Source organism: Orbilia oligospora, assembly GCF_000225545.1.
Source record: "Orbilia oligospora ATCC 24927 unplaced genomic scaffold scaffold00079, whole genome shotgun sequence".
Taxonomy (NCBI): domain Eukaryota; kingdom Fungi; phylum Ascomycota; class Orbiliomycetes; order Orbiliales; family Orbiliaceae; genus Orbilia; species Orbilia oligospora.
The window spans coordinates 1633468-1653703 of record NW_011645636.1 but is presented as its reverse complement, the minus strand read 5'-3'; the positions used below and the strand labels follow the sequence as shown (position 1 = coordinate 1653703).

The window sequence follows — 20236 nt, the reverse complement described above, 5'->3', positions numbered from 1 at the left end:
AACCACGGATTCTTCACGCCTTGAAATTCTTCAGAACTATACAAAACTGAGACAATGGCAGCAGAGCCTCTTGCTATAATAGGCTTTGCATTTAAATTTCCTTCGGGGATAGAAAGTATAGATGCCTTCTGGGCCGTGATGGTGAATGGTGATACTGGTCTTTCTGAGATACCGGACGACCGTGTCAACCTCCAGGCCTTCTTAAACGTTTCAGGGGGGGGATCACAGAGTCAATCAGTATGCTAACAATTCTACCTGCCCATCCTTACTATCTCCAAAAGCCAAGTCTATTATAAGGAATATCAAACGATTTTTAATTTTCTTGTAGGGTACACGGCACAAGGGATACTTTATGGCTGGGGATATCGGTGCTTTCGACACCTCCTTCTTCTCGATATCTGCGGAAGAAGCTATTGCAATGGATCCACAACAGAGACTACTTCTTGAAACCACATACCATGCTCTTGAAAACGGTAATTGAAAGCGGAACAGTTAACTGGGTCTACCATTCTTTATGCACAATAGCTAACTAGAAGTGTGTTCTATTAGCGGGCCTACCCCTTTCAAAAGTTACTGGGAGCAGGACATCCGTTCATATCGGGTACCTCTCACATGACTATAGACTTTCGATAGGCAGAGATGTGGAAGCAGCCAAAAAGTATTCTATCACTGGGTCCGATGGGAGTATACTAGCAAACCGTTTGAGCTGGTACTATAACTTGAAAGGCCCAAGCATGGCGATTGAAACCGCTTGTTCAAGCAGTCTCGTAGCGTTGGGCTTGGCAAGTCAACTACTCAGGGCCGGAGAAACAGATATGGTAAACATCTTGAACTAATCTAAGAATTTGAAGTTCGGTAGTGATGGTGCACTACTGAAGCTCATATTTTCAAAACTTCGACTAACATCTTTACCTCGTAGGCCATCGTTGGCGGCGTCAGTTTAACTTACATGCCAGATTTATTTGTTTATCTTGACAATATGGGTTTCCTTTCCCCTGACAGCCGATGCCACAGCTTCGATTCTAGGGGCAATGGATATGCTCGTTCCGAGGGACTTGGCATAATTATTATGAAGCGACTTTCAGATGCAATAAAACCAGAGTTCAACCATACAATCCGTGCAGTCATTCGCTCGACCGGTACCAATTCAGATGGGTATACCTTGGGTCTTACCCAACTTAGCGGAAAGGCACAGATATCGCTCATGAAAGATACCTATGAAAAAGCTGGTTTAGATATTGAACCAACACGATTCTGCGAAGCGCATGGAACAGGAACATTGCTCGGAGACCCTATAGAATCAGCAGCCATTGGGACCGTATTCAGGCCTGCAAGATCTTCAGACGATCCATTGTATATGTAAAGAGATCTCTCCTCAAGCTGAAAGCTACGAATCTTGCTCATACAACCGATAGCGGCGCGAGTAAAGCAAACATCGGCCATCTAGTAGCAGCGAGCGGGATCGCAGGTGTCATTAAATCTGTTCTGGTTCTAGAGAAAGGAGTGATACCCCCTATTGCAGATCTTATTACTCTCAACCCTGAAATTGACGATACCTACTACCGACTCAAGGTAAGAAAATCACTAGTTGTTACTCCTCTCTCCATTTCGAAATTTCATGCAAGATCAGTGACATGCGATCGGCTCATTTCACTATTCTCTGAGTAATTTCCTATGTTAATTTCAAGGCATGCTTTAGTTCCCGACCGAAGCTACACCTTGGCCTTCAGCCGGGTTGCGTAGAGTTTCAGTAAACTCCTTTGGATTCGGGGGGACCAACGCCCACGTCATTCTCGATGATGCGAAAGTATTCTTAGCCGAGAATGCCCTTGACGCCAACCATAATACCGACATGGAGGAATTGAAGGAAGATCTAACTTCGCAGTGTTACCTAATTGTCCTATCTGCCGCAGACCGAAACGGAATACAGCATTTAAGCGAATCATACAGTAGATTCTTCGCCGAACGTCCACTTCAAAACAGTGATATGTACCGCCGGTTGTCCTATACGCTCAATAACCATCGAACATCACTGTCATGGAAGTCATACTCAATAGTGAACTCCAAGGATTTAATATTATCTTTAGACAACGAACTCTCAGCACCTCAGCGTTCCGCGGATCCAAAGAGCTTGAGCTTAGCTTTTGTGTTTACTGGTCAAGGCGCCCAGTGGCCAAGGATGGGGGTCGAGTTGATGCAATATCTGTCGTTTTCAGAGAGTATTAAACAATCAGCTCAATATCTTCGTGACATCGGATGCTCCTGGGATCTCGAAACCGAAATGAAGAAGGAAGGCTCAGATTCTCGTATGGATGAACCAGAAATAAGCCAGCCTGTCAGCTGCTCTCTACAAATTGCGGTTGTGGACCTCTTGGATCGGATTAAAGTGCGGCCTGCAATCGTTCTTGGTCATTCCTCTGGCGAAGTCGCGGCAGCGTAAGATCCTTCATCATTTACAGGCTGGTCAAGACCGCCTACAGCTCCGTTAACGCGTTGACAATTATTTTCTCTTTGCTAGATACTGTAAAGGCGCTATATCCCATCTCAGCGCAATAAAAATAGCTTATTATCGCGGACTAGGCGGTGATGCCGCCCCGCGGGACCCTATCAAGCGTTCCATGATGTCAGTAGGGCTGTCTGAAGCCGATGCAATCGCCACTTTGCAAGAAATATCAGTTAAGTTTGATGACCTCCACATTGCTTGCATTAACAGCCCGAGCAATGTTACAATAGCTGGAGACGATGGTCATCTTAACGCATTAAAGGCAATCCTTGACCAAAAAGGCACATTTGCTCGAAAACTGAAGGTTTCTTGTGCATATCATTCCCCTCACATGATTCCGGTCGCAAACGAGTACTTCTCCCGGGCAGGAAACATTGAGCCAAGATTGAAGAGTCCCACACATCAGCCTATTCCGATGATATCTTACATTGATGGTGACATGGTATCAGACAGCCGCCTACAAGATTTAGACTATTGGATACAAAATATGTGTTCAGCAGTGCGGTTTACAGACAATGTTAAAAAGATAGACCAGCTTGCCTCATTAGCCGCCAGTAGTAGAAAGAGACTCGATCTTAGTCACCGCGGAGGCATTTCTATAACAAATATCCTAGAAATTGGACCTCACGCTGCCCTCAAGGGGCCTCTCCGAGAAATCATGCAAAAGACATTCCAATCCGCTCGCGACATAAAGTACAATAGTGCGTTGATTCGAGGTTTCTCCGGGCAGGATTCCATCCTCCGAGCTGTTGGGAGTCTTCACAGCTACGGATTCGACTTAGACACCAACTATCTCAACGGAATCGATTCACGAAAGGTGCCGCAGCTGGTAGACTTGCCATGCTACCCATTTTCACACAACAGAACTTATTGGAATGAGAGTCGAAGGAGTCACATGGAGAGACTCCGTACTAGAAGGCCAAACGAAATTCTGGGTAACCCTTCACCGGATTGGCATCCCTTTTCAGCTACATGGCGGAACTTCTTAAGTAGGGCCAATATGGACTGGGTTGAGGATCATAACATCAACGACGCCGTCTTATACCCCGGCGCAGGCATGCTAGCTATGGCTATTGAGGCCATGAATCAACTAGCCCGAGAAACTCTCGATGTCATACCATCGGCCTTCAGCCTCAAGCACATCGAGTTTCTAGCAGCAATTCAGATACCAGCAGCACCTTCTGAGCAAGAAGTCCAGGTACAACTCAAACCTCAAGAAGACGGCTCGCTCACTCTCGGGTGGTTCGAGTTTGAAGTTTACTCGTTCGATGGAAGTCAGTGGAAAAAGAATTGTAAAGGGCTGATCCGTGGAGACCGAGAAGCTACAAATCCTTCAGGTATTGTTTCTCCAGGAACCGATGGATCTTCCACTCCTAATGCTGAGGGTAAATTTCAATTCTCCGACGATGAATGCGCTACTCCGGGCACTCTAAACTCGTCAATCGAATCAACAGACGGGAAATATTTGCTAGGGGAAGCTGGTCACCTTAGCTTATCCAAACCCCCTAAGGCTTCAGCTTCAGTATCTGTACCAATTCATAAATTCTTCGACTCAATCAAGAGGGCAGGTTACAACTACGGCCCAGTATTCCAAAGAATCAGCGAACTTCGGCACCCTGCTCCCGGGAGGGCACAGGCAATCATTACCAGCTACATAGGGTCTGCAGGCAACTCGCACCGGGTGCATGGTACTCGGGCCATCGACACAGATCATATCATCCACCCAGCGACCCTCGACGCCGTCTTTCAACTGCCGCTCGCCAACATCGTCAGAGAACAACCTAATATGCCTACAATGATACCTTCTAAGATCAAACACCTGTGGCTGTCCCGTAGCGGACTGAATGACAGTAGAAAGCCGCTGCTAGCGACCGCTTTACATCACTTCTCTGGATACCGTGGAAGTGAGCATAGCGTGTCAGCGATCGACGTCTCTGATGGATCCACTAAAATTACTGTCTCAGGATATAAGATGATAAGGGTTTCCGGTGGTGGGCATGGCCCCCATGATATAACCCCAAATGAGCTCCATCATTGCTGGAAGTTCAAATGGGACCCTATTTCTTCTTTGGAAGAACTCAACACAGCCATCAATACTAAATCTGAAGATACAACGATGAGCACTGCTGAAATTCACCTGCACAACCCTAAATCAACTGCAATAGACTTAGCCAACGTGTTAAGAGACAAGATGCAAGCCACGCAATCTTGTGAATGCAAGATAGTTGTATCCGCGCTCGAACCAACTTCTGCGGCCGACCTTAAAATCATTTTGTGGGATGTAGACAGCTCCTCTATCCTAGAGAACCTTGACAAATTTAATCTATCTGTCGTTCAAAAGACTTTGGGTACTGCCAGGAACCATGTACTGTGGATCAAGACGTCAAAGCTTAGTTCTGCTAGCTATCCCTCACAGCATCTCGTCGACGGACTTGCTAGGGTTTTGCGCCAAGAAAACAGTATGGCTGGGTTCGCAACCCTGTTGCTGGCTGGACATGACTTATCGGAGCGCGTTAGCGGCATCGCTCAAGTGTGCGATGTACTTCTCAGTGATGTTGATAATCTATTCCTCCCGCAAACATTCCGCCAGACAGGAAGCGGTATCATCGAGTACTGCCAATTGGACGAGGCCGCTGAACTTACAAAGAAAGTACAATCAGTCAAGGCAGGGCCAGCCTCGACAACCCGCAAGTGGGGAGAATTAGGTCCTCTGAGAATCCATGTCGGATCCCCGGGTGTCTTAGAGTTCATTTATTTTGTCGAAGATACGGAAATTGGAGCTTCTATTACCTTGCCAGACGACATCGTAGAGGTAGAGGTCCATGCTGCCGGTGTCAATTTCAAAGACTGTTTGATCGCCTTGGGAGCGTTGAATGAGAGCACAATCGGAAGCGAAATATCTGGAATCGTTTCTCAAATCGGGAAGGACATACAAGGACATGGCTTGAAACCAGGTGATAGAGTGTGTGGGTTCGCAGCCGACGGATATCGAACTTTGTATCGGTGTAAAGGATCAAGCCTGTGCCGAGTCCCAGAGTCTTCAGCCCTAACAGATGTTGAAGCTGCATCTATTCCAGTTAATTTCGCAACTGCATGGCATGCATTGTATCACGTGGCTCGATTAGTCGCTGGCGAAACTGTACTCATCCATTCTGGAGCGGGAGGTACTGGACAGGCAGCTATCCAAATCGCTCAGCATCTAGGCGCGACAGTCTTCGCCACTGTTAGTACACAAGAGAAGCGAGACCTGCTTACCTCAAGATATAACATACCTCCCACTCATATTTTCAACAGCCGTGACTCAAAGTTCGCGGGTGAGATTAAACGCCTAGTCGGCGGAGTGGATGTCGTCCTGAACTCCCTATCAGGTGATGTACTTTTTAGCTCATGGGAATGCATAGCGCCATTTGGTCGGTTCATCGAAATTGGCAAGAAGGATATCCAAGCCCAAGGGAAACTCCCCATGGCTCAGTTCGAAAATAATATATCGTTTAGTGCCGTTGACCTCGGGCATATGCACCAAAAGCGCCCTCAATACGTCGCCCAGCTCATTGACGAGGTTTTGGAGAGGTTTGGAACAGCCGAAAAGAGCCTTCGACCAGTTTCCACAGTCCAGACCTTTGATATATTCAGAATAGTAGATGCATTCCGGTTGATTGGAACCGGTAAGTCGACGGGGAAAATAATTGTCGAGACCACACCAAGTAGCGAAGTTACTGTAGTCTCAGCTCCAAAGCTGCTGTCAAAATTCTCACTCGACGCTTCATACGTGATTTCTGGGGGCCTGGGAGGCCTTGGCCGCGTGGCAGCTCGTTGGATGGCCGAAAGAGGTGTGAAAACCCTCGTGTTACTATCACGGTCAGGACCAAAGACAAAAGAAGCAGAAGACCTCATTCGAGAGCTCAAAGAGTTAGGCGTGAATTGTGTTGCGCCAGCTTGTGATATCACAAACCGAAACATGCTTTACAAAACATTGCAGGATCTTGATATCCCCCCCATCAGAGGTTGCATTCAATCCAGCATGGTCCTACAGGTATATGGCTCTAATACCCTATATACATCGATCTAGTAACTATTATATCAAGCATTCATCTAGTCGTTCAATCTTGAGCTAACAATTTCACGAATTCGCCTTGCAACAGAGCGCCTTGTTTTCAGATATGACCCACGACGATTGGGTTGATGTGACCGCTTGCAAGGTCGCCGGAAGCTGGAATCTTCACGAGCTTCTACCAAATGACTTGGATTTCTTCATCCTGTTATCATCAGTACAGGCGGTATTTGGTGCTAGGACCCAAGCTAATTACAATGCAGCTAACACTTACATGGATGGTCTAGCTCATCATAGGGTATCAAAAGGACTTAAGGCAGTTTCTATCATGCTTGGTTTGATGACAACGGATGGATACCTAGCTGAGGCTGACCACCGTGATGAGCGAGAACTCCTTTTAGCACAGAACACTTACCATGGAGTCGATACCAATGACTACCATGCGCTACTCGACTACTATTGCAACCCAGCATTGACTTTCTCAACGCTAGAAGATGCCCAAGTGACCATTGGTATGAAACTTCTCCATGTGGACCCAGAACTGGATCCGCTAGGCACTATCTGGGGGAGAAATCCGATGTTTAAGGCCCTCCGACGACTCAAGGAGATGGATAGTTCCAATGGAAGGGCCTTAAACGGAGGAAATAGGGATGTTGCATCACTACTTGCAGCCGCCCAAACTACAGAGGAAGCCATAGAGGTCGTTTTGAAAGCGCTGACAACTAGATTGTCTTCGACTATTGCCGGCATGGATCCGGAGGAAATGGATCAAACAAAATCAATTCAATCATACGGTGTGGATTCCCTCCAAACAATGGAATTGCGAAGCTGGTTCCTCCGGCTTTTTAGAGCAGACTTGCCTACATTCAGCATCTTGGGCTCACCTAGCCTTACCGCTCTCGCGATAACTATTGTGGAAAGAAGTACTATATGTGCGAAAAAATAGTTAGTGCGGAACTCAAATCCTCTCGGGGTCGAGTGTACAAAATGTTACTCTATAGTTATGAAGGTTACGTTAATTCTGTTGGGGAGACTATTATTCGAAAACTAGAGTCGGAAATTTGAATCAAGCCATGGGTCGTTTGTAGAGATAGTTCATGTTCAACGAATTGACCGTTAGTCTATGCCACTACTACTATGCATTGTACAAAAAGATTAGTATCAACAGTTTTACAAGAGGGATATTCTATAAAATTAACATCCCTCGAGTACGTTTACATATATAGGTATAAAGACGAGCTTATTTCAGAACTTGGAAAGTAGCACGTACACACTAGATTCTGAGACTTGCAATGAAGCCTTCATTAATAGAGTAGAAAATCAACTGAACAAGTGCCTGGCTGCGTGATACTGTTCAGATTCAGACGTAACTCTTTATCATGATACCCCTTATACTCCTGGGCTACGCTCCGGTTTGCATAAGCAAGGTTTTAAGAATGATCATAACTATTTGCTTCAATTTACGTATAATATATCTAGGCGCCGCACACGTGCAGTGGTCCACGCCAGTCATTCAGATCAGTCAACTTAGATCTAGACGGAACAACGCACATACATGGAATACCGGCCAGGCCTGTACTTTATATATATTTGATTCTCTTGGGAACGCAGAGCCTCAAATTTGCAAACTGCGACCGTCAGGCCTAGTGTAATTCTAGGCCTTAATACTAGGCTAGATTTTTGTTACCCATGGGCCCATAACTATTCGCAGAAAGCGATCGGCTATCTAAGTTCTGCCGACAAGGATTGACTACGTAAGGTTAACGATCAGCAACTAATAAACAACTTCTGAACTAACCATCAACCAATTCTATAAACTTAGACGTAATTCCGACCCTAAAGATTGGAAATCATTCAGGTGTAGAAGTGTTTCAAACCTCGTGTCCCGCTGCTGACAGTAGTGCGTTGCGTTGCAATATGATAGACGGCCAATCTGGTCCTAGACGTCCTCACAAGCTTGATCTGATCCGAAACTCCCAAGCCTTGTCACTTTCGAATCATTTACTATGACAATCAACCAATAAAAAACACCGTCATACTCGGCAAGCTGAGATAATTATAAGGAACTTCGAAGTCACCCATGCGGGGAGCCGTCGAGCCGTCGGTAAAATAAGTCCACGTAAGACAACTCCGTCTCCAAAACAACGACACCCTCGGAAAACATATCGGCAAGGTATGCGAAGCCTCGGAGCTCTGCTTCCTAAACATGCCTAAGTGCTTACTTCATGAGATATTTTACCGCAGCAAAGCCTTTCAAATAGTGAAACTTTGGAGGAAACTTGGATCCTTCACGGATCAGGCTAGTTCCCATACCCAGAATCCGTCAAATCGGTAAGGGATCTCACATTGTTAGGTTCAAAAGGCCGCCTGACAGGGGTTGTTTTCCCTGTCGGTTTCTTGCAGACGGGGCTCAAGCACTACCAGGATAAGATCGCTGCCCCGCTCTGATGCAGTCAGCATGCACAATCGGGTGGTTTGCAGAATAGCTTGACTCATTTTTTGCCGTTGAGTTCGGACCTCAGGCTAACCCCTGTGTACCTAAAAATTATTCTCGAATAGTTTCCCCAGACTACGAATAGTTCCTTAAACTCGTGAACCTCACGAACTCAAAATGAGGATCCAGGGAACGATTGATGAATTCAGTTCTTCAATTTAACCAGCTGAGGAAGTCTTCAATCAACAAAACCTCAACATATGTAACTAACGAAAACAGCCATACGTACATTCAAAGATACGGAAGAGTAAATTGCAAATATGGCGTCGGCTTCGGCACTGGCGCCTAAAAAGACGTACGATATCGTACAACAAGGAATCAAAGAATTGCACAACCCCGCAAATGCCGACATCGAGTATGCATCCCGTTTGTTTCTTTTGCGACGCAGCTTTTATAACTATACTAACTCAATATTAGTATTGTCGCAGTTCCAGGACTCGGCGCGCCTCCACTAGAAAGCTGGAAGTCTGCAGACCCAAAGCTTGAATTCAACTGGCTTACCGATCGAGATGGCCTGGCGAAAGAATTCCCACGCGCCCGTATTCTGCTCTATATGTACCAATCCGCTTGGACAGGCCCTCTGAAAGTGAGACAATTCATGTCAAATCTGGCCATGACACTCCTCTATGGTCTCAAAGAAAAACGAAAGGTAGACTACTTAACGCATTTGTGAACCAATGTTCATTAATAAGATGACTAATGACGAGACAAGGACGCCCCGCGACGGCCTATTGTCTTCATTGGCCATAGCATGGGTGGAATCGTTATCGCTAAGGTGCGTTCTAATCAATACCTTAGGGTTAAAACCGTAACTTAACTTAGGGAACTGTCTAGGCCATCAGTATTGCGGAATCGCGCAGAGACCTTTTTGGGAAAATGTTTGAAGCTGTAACTGGATGTATCTTCTTCGGTACCCCGTTCCAGGGAGCTAGTGTAGCCGCGGCGGCTTCCATGTTCGCCCAAGTCAGCGAGTTCCTGAATCTCGACCAGGCCACCGCATCTAAGCTTTTAGATCTCATGAAGCCTGATGATGAGAGCTTACGCGACATCAGAAACGAATTCGTGCGGCTATCCACAAAAATGAGTCCCAAAATCGAACTATGGTGCTTCTATGAGGAAAGGCCGACGGATTGGAGTAAACAGATAGGTCTACCATTTAGGGTACCGATTCCCAAGGTACGGGGCTCACTTTCTCCTAAAACTTCGCTCCTATGGAACCGAGCTAATAAGATAATAGAAATTCGAAGATTTTGTGACACGTGAATCCGCCACTCTCACTGGGGTCGATAACATGGGACTTGCACGAATCCACCGAGAACTAGTTAAGTTCGATAGTTTCAAAGATACTGTCTATCAGCTTGTCAGAGGTCCCCTTAAGACTATTATCAATAGCGCCCCCTTAATTGCAAAAAATAGGTTCAATTCTACGCGAGGGATTGATAGGGAGGTTGTCAAAAATGTACTAAACGCGTTGGAAGGCGTACAAGTCGAAAAGAAACGCAAGCGATCCACACAAGGGGTCATCTCGTCCTCCTGGATACTGCAAGAGCAAGAATACAAACAATGGCTCCAAAAAGACGAACAGCGCTCTATTGACTGTCTATGGGTCTTAGGCCCAGAAGGGAAAGGAAAACTCGGCGCCTCGCTCGCCGCTCTCGACCACATCGAGGACACGCTTCGAAAAGAGGAGGCTCAAAACTCAGGGCAAGCAGCCAATTTATTAGCATATTTTCTATGTGACCAAACAAGTGATGGTTCTAGCCCGGAAGAGCTGCTCAAATCATTCCTGCGACAGTTGGTGAACCAGCAGGAGGTGCTTGCCGCATATGCAAAACAGTTCGTTAACACTCAAAAGGACACAGGCGTTCGAGGGAAAACACAAGCTGGCTTGACGGTTGAAAATCTTTGGCAAAGCTTACAAGACATGCTCACTGATGAGCTCCTCGGGACAGTTTACTTCGTAGTCAACAACCTTCATCTAATGGATGAACAAGCGGATTCAGTTAAAAAGCTAATGACATTGATTGGATCCGAGTGGCAGGACTCGGGGCGCCCACGAGCTCGCGTCAGATGGCTTTTTACCAGTCAAACAAGGCATAGCATTAAGCAAGCCCTAGATTCTCAATTCACTCGTGTCATTGATTTAGACAACGAAAAATATGGCGGCCAGGTCCAGCAAGAACTTAGGATGCATGCGCAAAAAAAGATTGCGGCTTTAGGCATGGAAAAGGGTTACAACAAAGCTTTAACTTACTTTGCTGGCAGTCTGATCGGGAAACGAGCCCAGAATACACAATGGATCGATATAACCATCATCCAATTAGCTGAGCTTCCCACCGACGCTAAAGATTTGAAGGTGCGGTCGCTACTCGAACGGATTCCTCAAGACTTGCGATCCCTGCTAGACCGCGCCTGGATCTCCGTAAGTGCTTAAATTTACTCCTTTGACCCCGAGTTATAATAAGGTTATGTTGTTTATAGATATTAACCCACTTTACTTTGCTACAGGTTCTAGACCCAAAAGACGACAAGCTAGAGGAAATCAAGGAGATGTTACGAACCCTCATTATTACTTATGAGGAACCAACGGAAGATGATCTTGCAATACTCACTGGCCTCTCCCATGATGCAGAATCGCGAGCCCACCTCTGCAGCCTTGTTGAGAAGTGTCGGCCTCTGCTAACATTCCGCAAATCAAGCAATCGTATTGGTTTTATGAATTCGGTTGTGAAGATGCATTTATTGGAAAATGCAGAGAAGTTGCTGGGGCTCTCGAAGGAAGAGATCCGTTGGCAGCATGGCATCATTGCACTCAGGAGTTTCTCTCACATCACGCAATATTATGCAGAGCCAGAGCCCGAAGATACTGGCGATAACGATGATTCCGAAGCTGAAGGAGAGCACGCATTAGACCTTAGCCCTACAACCAATCCCGATACCGTCGGGGCTGAGGAGGTGCTAGAAAACACCCTGTCATCAACAGAACAGCCGGCGACGGAACCACAGGAAAATGGGGAACCTACGCAACCAACTGAGGTAGCTGAAGTCGAATACAACTACTATGACGATGAAATTTCCGACTCTGAAGAAGAGATCGACCACATGGAAGACCATAGTGAAGATACAGGAGAGCTCACAGTGTCTAACTATGCTGTCAAACATTGGCTACACCATGCAAGCAAAGCCACCACCGACATCGCAGAGAATCTCAGCCAGGAAGAAGACTTCTGGAAAGAGGAATCCTCTGTCCGAAAGAAGTGGCTAGTTGAATATAACACCTTGACAAATGCGTTTGATGGGGTTACTCTAGAAGGGCTTACTGGGCTACACGTTGCGGCGTCCATAGGGTTTTCCCAATTAGTATCCGCCTTGATTAAAAATGACCACAAGGAAGAAATTAGTGTCCGGGATAAGTTTTTTAATACTCCAGTAAGTTAAACGGAAAACAGCGGCGCCGAAGAATGAGCTATCTGGCTAATATCGCATAAAAGCTCCACCTGGCAGCCTTCCTCGGACGACCTAATATTTGCGAAGTCCTTTTGAATAACGACGCAAAGATTGATGATGGCCAAGACGCAGGCGATCAAACACCATTAGCTATGGCAGCCTATAAAGGTCATTGCAGAGTTATGATAAAGCTGCTTGATCGAGGTGCCAACCCGAATGCATTAGCAGAAGGAAGGCCCGTCATCAACGAAGCCATAGTTTCAGGGAACTTAGAAGCTGTACAGCTTCTCGTTGAGCACGGTGCTATTCTGGCTCAAGATGATAACGACGACGACAACCCCGCCCCCCTAGCACTATCCGCTCTCCTTTCAGATCTAACTATGTTCACTTACTTACTCGATGCGTGCGCTGATAAAATACCTCACAAGGAATACAACAAGGCCCTTATCTCATCAGCCAGTGCCGGAAGACTTGAGGTTACAAAGCGTCTACTCCAGTTCAATCACGATGTCGTAACCTTTCAAGCTGCGCTTGAAGCTGCAGCAGACGAGGAGAATTGGGAAATTGTGCTTCTGATACTCGAAAGTTCGAGAGGCCTCGATTGCGACGATGTTTTCAGTCAAATCGCCACAAGTAGTGAACAGCAGGACCGTTTACTCACCGCAATCTGGAAACACACAAACGGCGTTATTTCCCAGGAAACAATTGACGAGTCTCTTTATGAAGCCGTTGACATAGAAAAGGAGTCAACTGTCAAGCTTCTACTAGAAGAATTTGGGGCCAACGCCAACGCCACAGGTGTAGAGTAAGTCGTTCCCTTGACCCCAAAATTCAGGTGTCTATAGCTAAGAAATATAAACTAGATATGGGAACGCACTCACTGCTGCTGCATTCGATGGCACAGTAGATATCGTCAGAATGCTCCTCGATCATAATGCCGACGTAAACTCGCCCAACGGCTGGGCTTTACAGACCGCCGCTGAACAAGGTCACTTAGATGTTGTTGAGTTGCTAGTCGAACGCGGAGCCAACGTCAATGCATGCCTTGACGAGGGAAAGTTCGGTTTGGGCACTGCCCTCCAGGGGGCATGCGAGGCGGGGCAAGACGATGTGGTTGCCTTCCTTCTTAAACATGGGGCAGATCCAAATGTTGGTGCCGGGCCAGAGACCTGCCCAATCATCGCCGCTTGTAGGAGAGGCGAGGCAGACATCCTTAAACTTCTTATTGATGCCGGAGCCACAATCGATCGCTTCGGTGGGCCCGATATGTCGTCTCCACTTATAAATGCCGCCGGTTCGCTTTACAAGGACTCGGTAGAAAGACTTCTCAACGCCGGGGCAGATATAAATTTAGCGGATCAGGATGGTGACACCGCCCTCATTGTCGCTGCTAATGTTGGTGATGCAGAACTTGTTGCATTTTTGCTAGAGAAGGGTGCGGATATTACGCATGTTAGCAAGAGAAACGTTAATGCACTCCAAACAGCGATGAACGCCGGGGCCACGGAGTGCGTCGATGTACTCATAGAAGCCGTGACTCGTGTGCTCACCGCTCTCAATACAGCCATTAAGAATCAAGACTATGAGGCCAAGAGGATATTGGGCAGTGTTGATTTCAAGGATTTAATCCATGAAGTGGAAGAGGAGGATCAGGAGGAAGAGAAGGCACCGAACGAAACAAGTGGGTCAAACGAGGAAGAGGAGCAGAATATCGCCGCCACAAATAACAATATTCACGCAGAAACTAAGACTAGCGAAGATATCAAAGATATCGAAGCTGGTATCGCGCGCATTGATATCAGTGAGCCAGAAGCGACAGCTACCCCTGTAGTAACAAACGGGGGATCCGCCCAACCATTTTCAAACGGCGGCATACAAGGCGCCCCAGATCCAAACTTCCACACCCAAGCCAGTCAAACGCAATATAACTGGCAGAGCTCTATCCCACAGCCACATTTTCCTTCTCAGCAAGTTGCATCAATAGAGGAGGGATTCGAGGCTTCAAATGTCGGGGATAGCTTAGACGTGGTGCCTTCACCCCTCAGGCAAAATCCCGCTTTTCCTGGTTATCAGGATTATAATAATTTTAGGAAAAGTCAAGATTTAGAACCAAACCCTCAAAGTCATAATTTTGCATCTACAACAACCGAAACCCCTGGTGTGGCTCCCCAGTACACGGCGGCCACAGGCCCTCAGAGCGTTGCAGGAGAAAATACCACGAACATAGTCACCTACACAGAAACAATGACAACTCAGCCAATCGCTCAATCCCAGACAGACTCACCAGCGAACGAGTTCAAACAACCGGGGCCGCAAGTTACTATTGCTGACCAACTTCAAGCCTATCAGCCCATCCAAGAAACCAACAACCCCTCTTATCAAAACTATCAAAATTATCAGAGCTATCAGCGCCCTTCCAGAAAGCCTTTGGGAAGTAGCCCAGTTAGTTCAGGGTCGCCCAAGCAAGAAGTCCCTCCAGGAGTCGAAGTTTACCCTACCTACTCAAGCCACCAAGGATACCAAAGCCAGCAAAGTTATCAAACCCCCCCACCAAGTCAGGGCTATCAAAGTCCGTCACCAGTTCAAGGGTATCAAAATTCCGGGGAATCTCAGAGATATCAGACTCCCGCAGCCAACCAGCAGGGCTATCATCATGACCTCTTGCCTCAAGTATATCAAAGCCAAACCCCGAGTGGAGGCTACAATTCGCCAACTACCGGCCAAGACCACCAAAACCACCGTTTACCAAGTCAGCACTACCAAAATTACCAGAGTACCCAGCCAGGCCTTAACTACGGCCCACCAGATTCTGCCCCGGCTCCGACCCAACAACCCCAAAGCTCCAAACCAAGTTTCGGCCACCGTCTTTCTAGCTACTTCCAAAGCTCAAGCTCTGACCAATCAAACCAGAGCTCTAGGTACAAGTATAACGATTCATGGTCATAGACTTTGTTCAAAAGAGTCGCTGGCATTTTGTACATTAGTGGGTTCATCCCGTAGCCCAATTCACCGTATTATACCATGTATTATAGCATGAAATTTCACCGTATATGCACCGTATTCATAGTTACACCAAATTCCACCTACCGGGTTATCCAAATAACTCACATTTCTTCTAGAGGATATATGCCAAAATAAATTATACGTGAACATCTCGTCGGCATTATGCGGCGATGCAGATACTACGGTAAAAAAATATATACGGTGATATTTACAGACAGCTCCTTCGGCGCTTTAGGTATCATCAAACCCCGCTGTAGAGCATTTATCAATACTTTTCTGTTTCACATACCCACCCTGCCACCTCGCGCTCTAGTATCACCACCCCAATCCGGCAGCACACCCATCTCTTTGAACCTTCTTTTTTCGTATGTTTTTGTCACTAACCAATTATAGACCACTATAAAGAGGACAATCGCAAAGATGGCCGCTCCCACAATCAGCGGGGCAATCATTGCAAGGACAGCAGTGCCGTAGCTAACATCTTGAAACGGCACATTGGTGGCAAGCCTTTCCGTGGCCAAACCCACTTGCATGGCAGTCAAGACAATGACAATGTAACCGAGTATCGCAGCCAACAAATGGAAATTATCTCGAAGTAGGCCACCGTAAGACATATGCGATGATATTTTCGAGTACCCGCGCCATAGCAATCCCTTACGCCACCGATAAATCGAATTCAACCGGCTAAGCCGCAACTCGCCATACCAGAAACGAGGATTAACCGAAGAATACTGGAAGTCCTGGACAAACTGGCGCGAAATTTTCTTCCATGTCTCCCAAGTGATTTTATGAGAGATCAGTCCAGATTCCAAAGCAATGCGGAAGTCACTCTCATATGCAATCAGAGCTGTATATGTGAATAAAAAGCCACGGGCGGCCTTTGCCAGTTCCTCGCGATATTGTCGTTGTTGTATATCCATGTTTTCAGGGCACACCAAATGCGTTGACCAAAATTCTGGGTCGAGGAGATAACCAGGGATCGGTTTAACGAAAATACGTTTATCGGCCCAAACAAGATGCAAATCCATAGATTCCGTGATTACGATGTCTCTCGACAACATTAGTTGGTAATGTAAGGGGCGGGGTGGCATAGGTCGACCGACCATCCAGAGGTGGTCTTGGATATCATCTAACCGCGGAACAAGTAACTCTCGTTGAAGAAACTCTGGATCCTCGAAGCTCGGGGTGGAGACGTGATCGTTCTTCGTGCGGAACGTTGAAGGTAAATGTAGGGCAAGCCTTTCTCGGAGCGATATATCCTCACTGCAGTCAGGCCCTCCAACGGTAACATGGAAAGGTGATTTATCGTCACCCATAGCTCCTTGTCACACGACGTCCTAAATTTTTAAGTCAAGAAAGTTTGTATGTTGTCACCAGATACGGCAAGGGCAAGGGCAATAGGAATTGAAGTATTAGTAGAAATTCGGTTTGAGGGAAAGATTATAAAGTAAGGAACAAAGCGAGGTATCCTGGTATTTAAGTTTCGATTCGAAAATTAAAGGCAGCCGCGCCCGCTTTGATATTGTTACAAGGTCGTAGCTGAATCAGAATCTCAAACCAGTGGGTAACAAACCGAAGCACGGGCCGTGTTTGTTAGGTAAGCCAGACTAACTGTATATTACGGCACTCCTGGAAATACGAAAACCTTGGGTAAAAACAAGATACCAAAACTTAACTAGGAGCTCACAGTTCGGGAATTCGCCAAAAATAGGAATCCAGCGGCTCAAGCTCAAATGCTGCAGCTTACATGCAGCTTTTCAATTTTGAGTCAAAAGATTTCTGACCGATCCATCAGCAGCCATCACGATGCCAGAGCAGGCTTCTGATGACTGCGGGATTATTTCCTGAAAAAGAAGGTCTACTTGGACAGCGCCCACATTTCGAACCAGCCAGTTGTAGACCTTGTAGGATGGTGGCACGGGACGATCAAAATTTTCAAAAGCAGGGTGCAATGTGGCAGGGACATCTGAGGCGACAAGGTGGTCCACTCAAATCAGCATTCGCGAGCGCTGGGAAACATGTGCGCCACCTTATTGGCTCGTGAACCGAGTCCACCCAATTTCGTCGCTTGTGCCAATGTGGAGACACTGCTTCCCCCAGAATCCAACAGCAAGGAACACTCTTGTCGCCAACTGCTTTCAAACACTTCACTGCCAATGAATCTAACACCGGGGTATCCGACTTACACAAAAGGGAATGATCCACACGGGAAGGAGAGTTAAAATATTGCAATGCCGTCTATGACAGGTGTTCAGTCTCCTTGGCCTCTAGGCTTCAATCGGAGGGTCGATGACCTTGTATACATGTATCGACAGTGATACCCCTCCGTCGACCTCCAAATGACAATTCTATATAATGAAGACATTCTCCTCAGTCTCATGATTTAAGACTTGATGTTACTTTCTAGTAATTAATACCACCTCTTCCGAATACCCTTAGCCCAAGAGCAGCAACAGATACACTCAGGCGTCCCAGCGCAGATTGTGTTTTTTTATAAGATAGACCCCTTAATTAGCCGCAACTATGGAAGCTCAAACTTTATTGTTTCTACTCTCTTTACTTTTATATAATTTTTTTATCCCAGTACAATCTGCGGCCGTAAGAAAGAGAGCTCCATCTGGTGTTCCACAATACGCTTTAGACTATGCACCTCTTGTATACCTCCATTCAGACGACGAATACAGACCTTCTAACATTCGCTCCATGCTAAGAAACACTCAGCCCCGAGTTAACTTCAAGCCGATTCCCGGAATCCCACAACCGGTGACTTTAGACAACTTAGACCAGCTGAATGATTTCGGCGGCGATTCGGTTTACCTCACATCTGTCAATGATGTCGCGGCCGACAGCCAGCAGGCGTGGCTAAAAGGAGTAACCCCAGACGCCACAGGCTTGACGAACGGCGCTATATCCGCCACAATAATTGTCAATGAAAAGGACGCTACTACTACAGACGTCTTCTACTTCTACTTCTATAAGTTTGTCATCAAGCTCCTTCTACATCTGGATTTCAAGCAGCTAATAAAAACTCAGTTTCAACTCGGGGCCTCCAGTTTGGGGAATAAAATTTGGAGATCATGTTGGGGATTGGGAGCACATTATGGTCAGATTTCAGAACGGCATACCGTCAGCTCTTTGGTACTCACAGCATGCCGATGGTCAAGCCTTTACCTACGAAGCAGTTGAGAAGCTCGGAAAGCGGGTTAGTTATCCCTCCCCAATCCTTTCTCAGATTAGAAACTAACCTTCCATCTTCTCAATCTCAGCCTGTTGGGTATAGTGCCAAAGGCTCTCACGCTAACTACGCAATGGGAGGGCTCCACGATCATACAATTCCCAATTTCAACTTGCCAGGGGCCTTCTTCCTTGTCGACGATACAAACAAAGGAATTCTTTGGGATCCAACTCTTTCGGCCTATTACTACAAATTTGACGTGGGGACTAGTAGCTTCACATCTTATAATCCTGCATCCCCGGTGAACTGGCTTTACTTCAAAGGCAAATGGGGCGATCAGCAATACCCTAAGGAGCACGAAGGGCAATACATCTTATTCGGGCAGGCAAGGTATGGCAATGGTCCTACAGGGCCTCTAGGGAAGGAACTACAGCGAAAAGATATCTGCCCAAGCAACGTCAAGCCATGCTGGGTGAGGCCCTTCCTTACCGCCAAACTTGAAAAGGAATAAGTATTATGCATTTCTTTCGAGCCAAGCCCGGGCGCCCCCGAAAATTATGAGTGAAATATCATACCCGCTACGCTAGCAGCACTTCATTCAGATAAGGCCGCTTGAAAATTGATCAGGTTCCCATCCCTCCTTTTGTAAATAATTAAGGTTAGCGTTCGCAATCAGCCCTTCTTTTCCTTTTCCATTTCCTTTTCCTTTTCCTTTTCAATTTTCTTGTTTCTTTTCTTTCCCTTCCTTGTTTTTCGCTTCCTGTACGCAACGTCACGATACCCTTCCATTTTCGCTGCAATTTAAACCTGTATTTTGACCGAAATTTAAAGAGTGCCTTGGTTGAGACCACTATCAGTCTGTTTGATATGGTTGACGGTCTAAACTGCATGTTATGTCTTTCTAGATCTGGTCATAGCCATATGCATCGGATTAAACTTTCCCAGATATTTTGCAACACAAATCAGTATGCCCAAAATGGTAATCATCAAAATATCACAGGTAACAGCGTGTTGGGCCCGAAAAACATTGTCAAACTCACGAGAGGCACCTGGCACAAATGAGACCAGGTGACGCTATATAGTGACAAAACGAGAAAAATAGTCTGGTTGACATGAAGAGGTATTTATCAATAGGAAAGTACTAATCAACCCTTCTTTCTTCGCTTTGGACACAAAGTTGAGCCAAATCTCACCTAGTTTGTAGTTGATAGTGATTCAGCTACCTTATGCCTGCCCGAGCTCTCACGCATGTGTATACCAGGTGATAGATACAACATTAACAACACACTACCTCCGAAGGCTTCAAATTATGGGCACTTAGTAGTCTACATGTACATGTATACATCAGAAGAAAGATCGCAACTTTTCCTACGTATATAACAATATATAACAACTGGCTGAGGGTTTCCAATAGTGCTGCATATCAGCTATAACGTTGGAAATAGACTCATTTACCCCCGTTAATGTATGCGTTTACGTTTTCGAAATACAAGCCTAGTATTATTATATTAGTTGTAGCAAGCAAACTTTTTCTTTGGCCTAAAAACCCTTAAGGAGGCACTA

The 20236-nt window shown here is 46.2% G+C and overlaps 4 protein-coding genes across 4 annotated transcripts; 3 read left to right on the top strand and 1 right to left on the bottom strand.

The window, feature by feature from the left end:
- Positions 1-54: 54 nt before the first annotated feature.
- On the top strand, positions 55-7500 carry AOL_s00079g496 (uncharacterized protein; the record flags this gene model as incomplete). The annotated part of the gene is made up of 8 exons (XM_011124371.1): positions 55-237; positions 329-473; positions 550-818; positions 920-1353; positions 1416-1572; positions 1700-2436; positions 2519-6536; positions 6646-7500. 8 exons carry the CDS (start codon positions 55-57, stop codon positions 7498-7500), a joined length of 6798 nt encoding a protein of 2265 aa, XP_011122673.1.
- A 1808-nt stretch (positions 7501-9308) lies between these two features.
- AOL_s00079g495 (uncharacterized protein) lies at positions 9309-15441 on the top strand (the record flags this gene model as incomplete). Its single annotated transcript, XM_011124370.1, has 8 exons — positions 9309-9403; positions 9466-9697; positions 9761-9823; positions 9883-10224; positions 10286-11470; positions 11557-12477; positions 12540-13300; positions 13359-15441. The coding sequence occupies 8 exons, from the start codon at positions 9309-9311 to the stop codon at positions 15439-15441; spliced, it is 5682 nt and encodes a 1893-aa protein (XP_011122672.1).
- A 338-nt stretch (positions 15442-15779) lies between these two features.
- Positions 15780-16814, bottom strand: AOL_s00079g494 (uncharacterized protein; the record flags this gene model as incomplete). The annotated part of the gene is made up of 1 exon (XM_011124369.1): positions 15780-16814. The coding sequence occupies one exon, from the start codon at positions 16812-16814 to the stop codon at positions 15780-15782; it is 1035 nt and encodes a 344-aa protein (XP_011122671.1).
- A 1207-nt stretch (positions 16815-18021) lies between these two features.
- Positions 18022-19184, top strand: AOL_s00079g493 (uncharacterized protein; the record flags this gene model as incomplete). The annotated part of the gene is made up of 3 exons (XM_011124368.1): positions 18022-18476; positions 18532-18700; positions 18765-19184. The coding sequence occupies 3 exons, from the start codon at positions 18022-18024 to the stop codon at positions 19182-19184; spliced, it is 1044 nt and encodes a 347-aa protein (XP_011122670.1).
- Between the last annotated feature and the right edge of the window lie 1052 nt (positions 19185-20236).